At 44.4% G+C, this 12,263-nt stretch overlaps 1 protein-coding gene across 1 annotated transcript in view; it reads right to left on the bottom strand.

The window, feature by feature from the left end:
- Erich6b (glutamate rich 6B) overlaps window positions 1-11,174 on the bottom strand; it is a 42,926-nt gene extending 31,752 nt beyond the window's left edge. The window contains exon 1 of the mRNA XM_046453970.1: window positions 10,790-11,174. Within this exon, the coding sequence (XP_046309926.1) occupies window positions 10,790-11,174 (385 nt within the window). The remainder of the gene's footprint in view (window positions 1-10,789) is intronic.
- Window positions 11,175-12,263: the final 1,089 nt, after the last annotated feature.

Genomic DNA, 12,263 nt, shown 5'->3' with positions numbered 1-12,263 from the left:
ATCCAGCCTCATTCTTCCCCCTCTCTCCTCTCTCACATCCTTTCTAGCTTAGCATTGGCACTTCATAGGCAATTACTCAGGAAATGATTTTCAGAGTCCTGCTTACGAATTTCTGGATGAATGCTCAGATTTCCCCCAGCTGTCATGCTTCCTGATTTTGAAATGATTCCAGTTCTTGGGCTTCACCAGGGCACACATGCTGACACAAGTTCCAACTGAAACCATTTAGCCTGTAAAACACTCCTGGTCATGCACCGGCTCATTTGGGCTGTCCTCGGCCTCTCCATTCTTCCTTAAAGGGTTTCTGGCTCCTAATTTCATTTAACCATATTTGAGCTACAAAATTTAGCAGGCACAGTTGGGGGCAGGGAGGTGAGGCAACCAGGGAATCTAATTTATTGCTGCCATGACTACAGATGTGAAATAAATCTGTGAATCAGTGATGGATCGATCCCACTAAGGCCAGACTTAAATGATTAATAATGGTGAGAAATGCTGTTCAGTCTTCCATCCCCAGGACCGTAGAGTGGAGGGCCTTTGGGCTTAATTGGATGGAGAATTAAGACCCCCAGTGCAATCTTGCTGAACCCTCTCCTGTGTCTCTCCCAGTTGTAGCTATGGAAGTTCATTGTACAGATGGTTTTGCCTGGTTCAGAGTCAGGGCTGGCTTCGACCGCACGCTGAGACAGAGTCTGAGGTGACTTCAGTCGCCTTCGCTGTTCTCATGATTATCTGGATATGGCCTATCGCACCAGGGAACCTGTCTCTAATCTGGGAAGGAAATGGCCTGTGTCCTGGAGGGAAAGATTTCCTGTTTCACGTAGAACAAGGACAGGAAGACTGATGAGCTACAAGGGAGGAGATTGAGGGAGGGCATCTGTTTCAGCGCAGAGTGAGTCTGGAACGGGTGGAAGGGGTGGCAGTGCTCATGCAGAAATTAACTTCTTTTGCATATATGACGTGGGATGACCCGGGGAGCAGTGTCACACCATTAGCATGGGACATAGTCCCCCAGGCACAGGAAACACTGTGAGCCCATTCTTTCCTGAGCCTCAGGGAGCCTGGTGATGGGACCCCAGCAGGGTGCAGCCTTCCTTACCCAACTTGCTTTCGTAGGCCCATTTCGTCTGACTGGCCTGGTGTCTTATGGAAACCTCGGCTTGTTCCGAGTAGGCAGAGATAGTGGCAGAACGTGGGACACCATAATAAAAGGTAGCCTGAGAGGTGCTGGCAATTGGGCTCCTGTCAGAGGGGAACACAGGGGTGGTCAGTTTCTAGTCAGACACCAGGTTAGGACTCAGGTCCATGGCATGCTGGGAGACTGGGGAGGAGGAGGCTGCTTTTCGGACTTCTGCCAGTCACAGATGATGGAGGCCATAGGATTAGACAGGACTCGCTGGGCCTGCGTGCCACTCTGGGTAGCACAGGCCGTGTGGGGCCAACTTCTGCCTTACTACAAAATGAAAGGTTCTCCAGGTACCTTCAAATACCACGGGGTTGGACTGCCATCACTGACAGCAGAACATTCTAGAACATTCCCCCTTCTTCCTGGTTCACAACCCTGTTCATTCCATTTGCCCTTTCTTCCTCACTGTTGCTCAAGGCAGAGTGGAAAACCACTGAAGGTGTTACAGCAGTTTAAATCAAGCACCGAGGTTTGTTCCTGTAGCAGAACTACCATGAGCACCTCCACCATCAGGAGAGTTTTCTGAAGGGCCCGAGCGGGGTGGGCATTGGGTATGAGGCACAAGCCCTGCTCTCCGGACGCTTAGAATCAAGACAGACAACCCCCAAACACTGATCCATACTCTGTCCTTTCTCAGGAATCTCTGGCTTTTAACTGGGACCCAAGAACTATAATTGTAAGGAATTGAGAGGAGTTTTTTGGGGGCAATTTGACCCTGAAATCATTTCATGTGTTACTGGCCCAGGTGGCAGAAACAGGCCCTTGGGAAAATGTCCAGTATATACAGGAGAACTGACTATGGATGATGGAAAAAACAGACTTTGGTGTCAGATGACCTGAACTTACATGTCGGCTTTTGCACACTAGTGAGTAACCGCTAAGTTACTTATCTGCTATTGTTCATATAGGGGAAGTCAGGTGGGACCTCTCCTGATCTGGGACAGATTTCTTGATGCAGGAACAGAGGAGTGGGTGAGGGCTGGACTCTGAGGCTTGGAGTGAGAGGAGGAGGCTGCTTGTCCTAGTGGTGGGGACTGTGGGATGGGGTTTTCCCTTCCACGTCTGTAGCAGGTACAGGCAGGTCTTTCAGGCACCTGCTCAGGGACAGTAGGAGGGCCTTGATCTGTGGCCACAGATCACTACATTCTCAGGGCACAATATTGGAAAGGCGCCCTGGGTTTAGGGGCAAGATGCTTGGGTCCTATGTTAGGTGACCACAGGGGTCAAGAACAAGCAGACACAGGTGACGTCCTTAGGCAAGTGTCACCTCTTGCTTTGCTCCAGGCCTCAAGGCCAGGTCAGGTCACTCCTCCAGGCCTCCAGAGACTTTTCTTAACCTTTGTAGCAAGATAATGCCTGTCCTGCCTCACTCACCCAGTGTGCATTGGGACCCAAAGAGGTAATGCCAGTCCCCATGAAAGGACTTTGAAAAGCTGTTGAACAAACAGAGCGGGTTATGCTTGAGGTGAGGTAGGGAACTCTGGTTATTTCCATCTTGGTGGACATTTCCCTAACACCCTCTCTGTATAGTTGCCTGGGCTGGGACATGGCAGGGCCTCTGTGGTGCCTGCCAGGGTTCTGCTGCAGCCTCAGTTCTCAGGAAGCAGAACCATGGTCCCGGCCTATTTGGACTGAACAGAGCTCCATGTTCCATCCACACGGGAGAGAGAACAAGGAACACTCATCATATTCCAGCCCCTGGGGAGCTTAGACTGCTCAAGGCCTGCTTCCTCAGCTGCTACAGAGCAGGAAAGGGGGATGCTCTTGCCTGGGGGAACTTGGGCAGTCGTGGGGAAATGAGAGGAGGAGCTCCTCCAGGTCTCGGGTGGCAGGTGGCCTTCCTGTTTATAAGGATGCTTGCTCTGTCGCTGCTCCCATGTGCACTCACATAACACTTCCTGCCCGAATGGGTTCGGGGAGGATTCAGTCTCTCAGCTATCTTGTGTGAGGAAAAACCAGGACATTATCCCCAGAGACCCAGCCATAGAGCATACTGACACTAGGAAGGTCCCTCAGGTCCTCCCTGATCCTCAGAGCTCTTAGGAACAGAAAATATTCCCCATGAAATATGAATAAAGGACTGGATGGATACATCACTTGGAATACAGCTGACTTGGAACCATGATTTGTGTTCTAGATGTGCTAAGTGGCTCGAGGCAAGTGTGGGAGCAGAATAGAGAATAACAGGCAGAGGCTGTCCTGTGTGCTAGCCGCACGTTACAACTCTGCCTCACAACGTATGAGGCGGACTCTCTTCCTCTTCCATTATACAGGTGGAGAAACAGGTACAAGGAGATGGAGTGGCTGCCCTATAACGTACTGCTAGCTAAGCTATGCAGAGACTCAAACCCAGAGCTGAGACTCAAACCCAGGCAGTGTGGCTCCAGAGTCCCTGTTCACAGACACCTTGAAGCAATCACTTTACTGTTAGGCCCCTTCACCGCCATATCACTGAACTTGCTTTTGGGTGCCAGGAAGTGAAGTGAAGGGGTCTTCAAAAGCTATTCCCTTTATGTGCAAGGCCTTTGAGGGGTGGTTAGCATCAATCAGATCTACCTGTCTGAGCCTCTGGAGGCCTGAAGTGTGGACCAGAGAGGTGGTGCAGAGCAGGAGCAGGATGCCACCTTGCCGGGCCAACAGGAGGCCCAGTCCCCTCAAGCTGACCTTGGGGCTTTCCTACTCAACAAAGTTGGGATTTAACTCTTGCTTCTCACCAAAACCAAACTGGCCTTGTGCACTTTTTAAATCTCATGTCAACCCAGTTGACCAGTGGAGACACTTGACTGCCCACCTCTGCCACCACGATCGTCTTTGGGGGCTTTGGGGAGGTATTGTAGGGAATGAGACACGAGGACCAGGACTGTGGATCAGAAGGCTTGGGGATGCTCCCATACTGGTTTCTTCAGAGCTGGGCACATAGAAAGCATTTATTCATGTCTTCCATAATGAGTGTCTAGGGTGTGTCAAGTCCTGTCACAGAAATTTAGTCAATATTCCCTGAATGAGAGTTGACCTTGGAAACAAGCCCAGCCTTTTTCTTTCCCTGGATAGACTGCACCTTCCTTTTGGCTGTCCACTGTCTGCTCACACAAAGACACTGCCCATGAGCCCTCTGCTGTCTCTGGTGGGTTGAGCTCTTATTTCCAGACTCGGATGCCCTGCCCTTCTATCTCTGGTAGTTCTGGGCACTAGGACCCTGATCTTGGAACCCACCCCTGTGAGCAACTCTGTGGCAGGGGTGAGCAGAAGCCCCTTGCTCAACTACCTCTTTCTCAGGAGACCTGCTCCGGAGTCGTACCACATCCCTCCTCATCTTTGGTCCTCCAAAGGTTCAAACAGAATTCCTAAGTGTGAGTTTTCACCTCACTTACCCATCCCCACACCATCGCAAAGACTCTTACCTTGCATTAAGACGAGATAAGATCAATGATGAATAAACCGATTTGAAGTCTATTGGAAAAAAGAACAGAAGAACAGAAAGACAATATTGGCAGGAATAGGAAAAAAAACTATTTTTCTTTGTATTTAATTTTTTTTCTTAAAATCCCTGATACTGAAATTGAGGCTTGAATTATAGCAGTTTTCTAGTTTCACTTTACCTCTGTCTTATACATTATGAGATTGAACTTTATAAAACAAGACAGAATTCAAGAACAGAATTTTCAAGAAACTGTGGATTTTGGAAATTTGAGTTTCTTTTGCTAATCTCTTAGGGGTTCACAAATTCCTCCCTCTTCAGGGACAAAAGACTTTTGTCTACCAGAGATGACCAAGGTACAGAGGATATAAAAATATTAAGAATTATTTTTAACTTTAAAGAAATTGCTCATATTATTTAACTACTTGATTGATTGCCTTGATGGTATGACATCAAGAATTTCACGTACATTGGGATAAAATATGCCAAGAATTCAATGAATAGAGAATGGCAAAGTGGAAGCAGTCAGGAAATGAGAATGAAAACAGTTCAACTTGAAACTTAAATGTTTAACAATTATACTTACCCAGAGTTTACTCATGGGACAGAATGGGATTCAGGAAATGACTTGCCTATGAAAGTGTGATGTCTACAAAAATTAAGCAACATGGGCAAATGGTGAAACTGTAATACTCAGTTATAAAAGTAGAATACGAGCTGGGTATATAATATGTTTAAGATGGTTAAAAACAAGACACTACCACAAAATGACAACCATCACTGTCACATATGCAGATGATAAGGGTAGGAGACAGAATACAAAGCACTAAAATGTGAATTTGCTTTAGCTGTATTTGGATGTTAGCAGATAGGGTGAGGTATTTCTACTTTTTTCAAATTTCCTTTTTTTTTTTTGTTTTGGTTTAGGAGATTGAACTCAGGGGCACTCGGCCACTGAACCACATCTCCAGCTCTATTTAGTATTTTATTTGGTGACAGGGTCTCATTGAATTGCTTAGTGCCTCGCTTTTGCTGAGGCTGGCTTTGAACTCACGATCCTCCTGCCTCAACCTCCCTAGCCACTGGGGTTACAGGCGTGGGTCATTGTGTCCAGTTCATCTTTTTAAAGAGATGAGCAAGAATAGATTATTTCTTTGAAAATTAAGATAAGCACATAGCTTATTAAATAGAAACAAAGGATGAAAGGAGGATGGGAAGGAGAAGAGAAAGAAGTGATTGGGATAGGAGAGAGAGCTGGGGAGACTGTCTTGGGTCTTGTTATTTCCTGTGGTCTTGGACTAGTCACATATCCTCTGAATCCAGGTCCTCATTTGTAAAGCAGGGATGGGGGATCATGGCTGGGAGCATCAAAGGAGATAGAATCTGTGAAATGAACCATACACACCCTGTGCCATTGGATTGTGTTGCCTGACCTTCCTTGGGATGGGTCACATGCTGAATACACAGCAAGAATCTGTAGAAAGTGGAGGCTGGTGGATTTGCCCAGCCCTGGGTCACCAGCATCCCCCCTACCAGTTGCCAACTCAAATCTACAAACGGGAAGCCTTCCTGCATCAGAACTCAGCTGCCCCCCCCCCAGCTTTATGAGTATTTCTTGCATCTTTCTTAATAGCTAGATTTCCTCCTGGGAATAGCAGTCTGGACATCAACTCTCAACTGGATTGACAATCTTGTCATAGCATTTAGGACAAACAGCAGTCAGAGGCTCCAGGAGGAGCTAGCAAAGGCAAAGAAAACCAAATCCAGCGTATTTTATGTTTCAAAGTACTATTAGGCAAAACCTTCATGAACCAAAATCAACATACTGTGAGGTCTCTTGCCAAGGAGCAGATTTCTCATTAGGAAGTCTTGGGGTTTAAAAAAAAGTGTGTGTGTGTGTGTGGGGGGGTCCTCCTCATGGGGTCCTTCCTCTTGACAGCATGTTCTGTGGCAGCAGGTAGGTTTACTCCTTCCTTCTGGCACCTTCCTTCTCGTGAGATCAGAAGAGTATTTTCACACCTTACAATTTTATGTGGTGTGGGAGATAACAGAGCATTTTCAGGTATATTATTTTATTTAATCATCCCAATTACCTTGTGAAGAAAGATGTTTTTGTGCATGGAGAAACTGAAACCCTGAGAAAGGAAGGGACATGCCCAGGTCATAAACCCCACCATGTGCTAGGTCTTCTGGTGCTGGTGCCACAGGGCTTACGCTCACGTGCCACATCCAGTATTTGTAACCCCTTGGGGATGTCAGATAAATGTGACTATAGATTATTCAGTGGCAGTTGATGCTGTATTTATATTTTAGTTGCACATCTAATTTTGTTGGATTTTTCCACAGCCATGGAAGAAATCATGTCTTTAGGAAAGAGACGGGTGGGGGTTGTTGGTCTGACAACTGGATTTGTGCAGAGTAATGGAATGACTAGAATTGACCTGCCACAGAGTAGAGGGTGGAGGGTGCAGATCACTCTCATACCCTCTACACTATTTCTTGTCTTGTCTTTGGGTTATGTCCATTTCACAGGGTAGGGAAATGTTGCCAGGGAGTGTGGCTATTCAAAGACAACGGCAGGGGAATGATACTAATAATAGCTAACATTTACATAGGCTTAAAATGCTAAGTACCTGGCATAGCTCATAATGCTGTAGATAACTTGACCCCATTAATATTCATATACATCCAATAAGGTAGGTCTATTGCTATTGCTAATTTCAGTGAAGAAAACCAAGATACAGAGAGAGTAAGTGACTTGTCCAACTTCATGCAACTTGAAAGAGGGAGAGAGCAGGCATTCAAACCTAAGCAGTCAAACTCCAGAGATAGAAAGAAAAATGTGCCCATGTGGCAGACTCCCATCTGCCACTAAGTAAGCAAATAAAGGGCAATGATGCTCCCCCTTCACTGGCTGATCCTGTGGCAGACATTGCTAGTCAAGCACAGCACTCTTTCCTGCTGAGCCCAGATGGAGCCTCACAATCCTTCTCAACATAGTGATCCACCACTAATATCTGGAAACCAGCCAATCATAATGAGGGATAGGAGCCTATTTGTCTTCTCTAGGGAACATACTATAAATGCCAATTAATTCATGCAGTATGGAGCATTGAATCCATGGCTTTGCACATGCTACATAAGTACTCTACTACTGAGCTACATCCCCAGCCTTTTTATTTTGAGGCAGGGTCTTGCTAAGTTGCACAGGTCAGCCTTGAAATTGCAATCAACCTGCATCAGCCACTTGAGTAGCTGGGATTATAGGTATGCACCATTGTGCCCAGCCATATATATTTTTTAAAATAAATGTCTCTCTGTATGCTCATGTGTGGCCTTATAAAATGAATTTGATAATTTGATTCAATTTGCATGTACGGAACATCTGCTATGGGTCACGAAGGTGCTCTTGTTGGGCACTGAGATGCAAAACAAGGGAAAAACAAAGTTATATCTTAAAGATATTAGAAGAATATTCTACATAAAGAAACCTTGCTGGAAGGGCTGGGGTTGTGGCTTAGTGGTAGAGTGCTGGCCTAGCATGCATGAGGCAATTGGTTCGATCCTCAGCACCACATAAATGTAAAATAAAGATATTGTGTCCTCCTAAAACTAAAAAATAAAAAAAAGAGAGAGAAACCTTGCTGGGGCTGGGACTGGGGCTCAGCGGTAGCACACTTGCCTGGCATGTGTGAGGCATTGGGTTCGATTGTTAGCACTGCATATAAATAAAATAAAGGTCTATCAACAACTAAAACAAAAACAAAAACATTTTTTTTAAAAAAAGAAACCTTGCTATAAATTCTTTCAAAGAGTGAATTCTCTTGTAAGCCCCTTCTTAACCTGTTTTGTACAATCTGGCTTGGTACTTTGGGTTTGCATAGACCAAGGCATTCTTCCATGTACCTTTAAATCCATTTTAGCATTCCCCTACAGTTTTTTTTTCAGTGCCTTTCCAATTTTTGCTAGCAGGCCATTTATTTTCAAAGCTTTTGCTTTATACACAGTTCCATTCACTTGACAGCATTGTATTTGTCCTGCTCTAGTGGGTAATATATTTACAAAGATTCAGCACATAGAGAGGACATGTTAAGAATGCTTGATTCATACTGTGCAAGAGAAAAACCCTGAATGCTATTTTTCAGTATTAGAATTGCACTTGGTACTTGAACAGTGGGGATATTAGGATCCCAAGAGGGAGCTTAGTTGTAGAGGCACACAGAAAAGAATTTCCCAGCAATAGAGCAATTACCTCTCCAATACAACAACTCAACTTTCATGAAGATAGTAGGAATGGAGAATGATACATATGATTAGACAAAAAAGGATAAAGGTAAAATATCTGCTGAGAACGCCCAGCTTTTTGTGTGTGTGGAATCAGATTTTTAGGACTAACTATTCAAGCTGCTTGGGATGTTTGCAGTAGGTAGCGGAACTGATGCAGAAGAATAGTTTAGTTTTACTTCTAGTTTGACTTAAGCTGATACAGATGGCCTGGAACTAAAGCTTCTGTACCTTGTTGGATATGGCCATGTAGTCACGACATCAAGGTGAGACACCCCATGCACCTCTGTGAATCCCATTAACCACTGCTGGTGAACAGCACAAGGGGGAAGTTGCCAAATGGTGAAATTCTACTCAAGGAAGTGGTGCCAATTGCAGAGACAGCCCTGGGATAAGAGGCATCACTCCAAAGTCAAATATTCAGCTGCATCGAAAGACTATTCTTTCTGGGGGTTTGAATGGGCACCCTGAGAAGCATAGTAGGGTCTTTATCAGGGTCTTTTGATCTATTATCAGATGGTAGGAAAGTCTTCTAGGAAATAATTAGAGACCATTGAAAAAACTTAGTTATATGTTCACCAAAATGCTGTTTTACAAAAGTAACAATAAGATCAGAAACAATGAGTGGTCGATAATAGGGGATCAATTGGAAATATTGTGACTTAGTCTGGAAGGAAGTGGGGGAGAAGAGGTGGAGAAGGATGGTTATTGGGTACAGAGGTCCTTTGGATAGGAAGAATAACTTTTAATGTTCCATAGCACAGTAGGTTAACTATGTTCGACAACAATTCACTGAATATTTAAAAGTAATTAATAGAGAGGATTTTGAAGGCTCTCAACACAAAGATGGGACAAATGTCAGAGCTGACAGATTCGCCAATCACCTCGATCTGATCACTACACATTGAATACATGCATTGAAATGTCACGTTGTACTCCATAATTATGTACAATTATTGAGTTAATTAAAAATAAAGATTAAAAAAGAAAAGTAAGCTAAATAATACTAAAAATTTAAAATATAAAATTATATTCATATAAATACATACTATTTATTTATGACCACAGCATATTAGTATATAAACAAAGGAACGTTAAAAACTGGTTAAAACACTATAATAAAGTTTGATGCAGCTGGGCTTGGTGGCTCATGCCTGTATTCCCATTGGCTCAGGAAGCTGAGGCAGGAAGATTATGAGCTCAAAGCTAGCCTCAGCAACTTAGCAAGGCCTTGTCTCAAAATAAATATTAAAAAAGTGGGGCAGAGGATATGGCTCAGTGGTTGAGTGCCCCTGGGTTCAATCCCTGGTACAAAAAACCCCCCTCTGATCCATATACATACATATGTTTATATATATATCTCCACCTTTATTGACCTGGTAACTGAGAAAGGAATAAAATATCACTAGTCAGTAAATTATACTGAGGAGGTAGAACCAAAGTGTGAAAAGTGATTATCATCTCTGATCAATGGTAATTTCTTTCTCTCTTTCTTTCCTTTCTTTTAAAATTTATACTATATTCAGTATCTAAAACACCCACAATGAATGGGTACAATAAGGAAAAGATAAAAAAATTTCTGTTTTTTTTTTTAAACAGACAGTTTATTTCATGGGGTCTCCCCGTCTTGGGCACAGTACTTGGGGCATGGCTGTTGGAGTTGTGAGAACTTTGCCTATAAGAGTCTTCCTACCTGTCAGCACCATGGACAGAGTTAATAATTTGGGCTTGGTTGCCTCTGGGGCTTGTTCTTTCTTCCAGGAGTGACCATCTTTTGAGAGGGCTGCCTCCAGATACTTACCCACTTCTAGATGCTCTTCTTTATAAAGATACTGTTAGATATTGTTTCCCTTCTAGACGTTTTTCCTCCTCTAGATATTCCCTCCCCTCTGGATACTCACCCTGCCCCAGATGCTTTTGAAATGGATGTGCTTTTCTCAGATTCTCTCCTTTAAACATGTAGTCTGTTATGTTTATAAACTTGTCTTCCTCTAGATACTCTTCCTCCTCTGTAGACTCATATTCCTCCAGAGCGTCTTCCTCCTCCAGATAGTCTTCCTGCCTTGAATGCTCTCTCTTCTCCAGATACTCTTCCTTTCCTGGGTAATGTTTCCCTTTCAGAGACTTTTTAGTTTTACCAGGTGTAGATTTATCCCTCAAACTCTCCCTATCTAACTCTACCTTGGCATCTTCTTTTGCTGAAGGGAAGTTCTGTGTGGGAAATCCAGACGTTGTGGGAGAGGGAGGAGACAAGTCTCCTGACACTGAATTGTTTTCAGAAGACATGTTGGAGAAGCAGCAGGTGAAGTCACTTTACCACCCTGGGAACAAAGAAAGGAACAGTATCCCATTAGTTGGTCATAGCTAACTATACAGAGATTTAATCCACTTGTTCTCTCATTTCATTTGGGAGTCTTTAAATATCGTGACCCTTGAGAAGGGACAAAAATAGAACTTCCAGAGCCTTTACCCTCAACAAGCTGATGGGGAGGCCACATGTGGAGGCAAAGACTTTGCAAATACTGCATCATATGACGTCAACAAGGAGGACCAGAAAGTGAAGAAGCGATGGGCACTTTAGAGTTGGGCAGTGTGACTATTAGAGAATATGAATATTTATTAGTCAAGAAATATTTATTGTCACAATAGATAAGACAGACTCTCAGGAGCTTGAATTTTGAGAGGAAAAAGAGTCATGAGAACAGACGTCTAAACCCAAAGTGACCAGCACCAGCAGGCTGGAGTAGACACTGTGGGTGGGGCCCCTGGTCATTTAGGTCTCTGTGGCTGGAGGTCAGCAAGGCTCATTTTCACAGCTCCTACATATGCTGTCATCTCTGCTAGAAGTCCCCTCTCCCGTCTCACTGGGCAAAAACTTAAGTTTCGTCCCCCACATCTTGACTCCTCCAGGAAGCCTTCCAGGATCCACCCTATGCCCATCCACCTGGGCCTTTATTTTTATTGAAGTAATCATTTTGTTTTTCCAGCAGTGGGAACTTCTCAAAAGCAGGAAGGGCTGATTCTTTTTCAAAAATGCATTTTGCATTCCCCTCTGCCTCCCCATCTCTGCTGTGACTCTCCACAGTGACCAGAGCATTTCTAGTCTGGATTACTGAGCTTCCTGAGACCACTGCCACCACCTTGCTAGTTGTTCTCCATGGAAAGTCTTGTAGAAATACAAACCATACCAGGCCTTCCCTTGCTTAGCCCTCCAGACCCCCCCCCCCACAGCAGCTCTCTGTTGTGTTTAGAATATAATGAAAGCCATCCCATGCCTTGTAGGGCCTTCCTGTGTCTCTGACCTCTTGTCTTCCAAACCTTCCTCCCTGCCCTGTCCGAAATTCTCACCTGCAGCACTTGTCACTTGTCTAATTA

Source organism: Marmota monax, unplaced genomic scaffold (genome assembly GCF_021218885.2).
Source record: "Marmota monax isolate L192 unplaced genomic scaffold, Marmota_monax_Labrador192_F-V1.1 WCK01_AAM20220418_F8-fsc00011, whole genome shotgun sequence".
NCBI classification, from domain to species: Eukaryota; Metazoa; Chordata; class Mammalia; order Rodentia; family Sciuridae; genus Marmota; species Marmota monax.
Note: the sequence above shows the minus strand (reverse complement) of the source record. Positions and strands in the feature narration are given on the sequence as shown.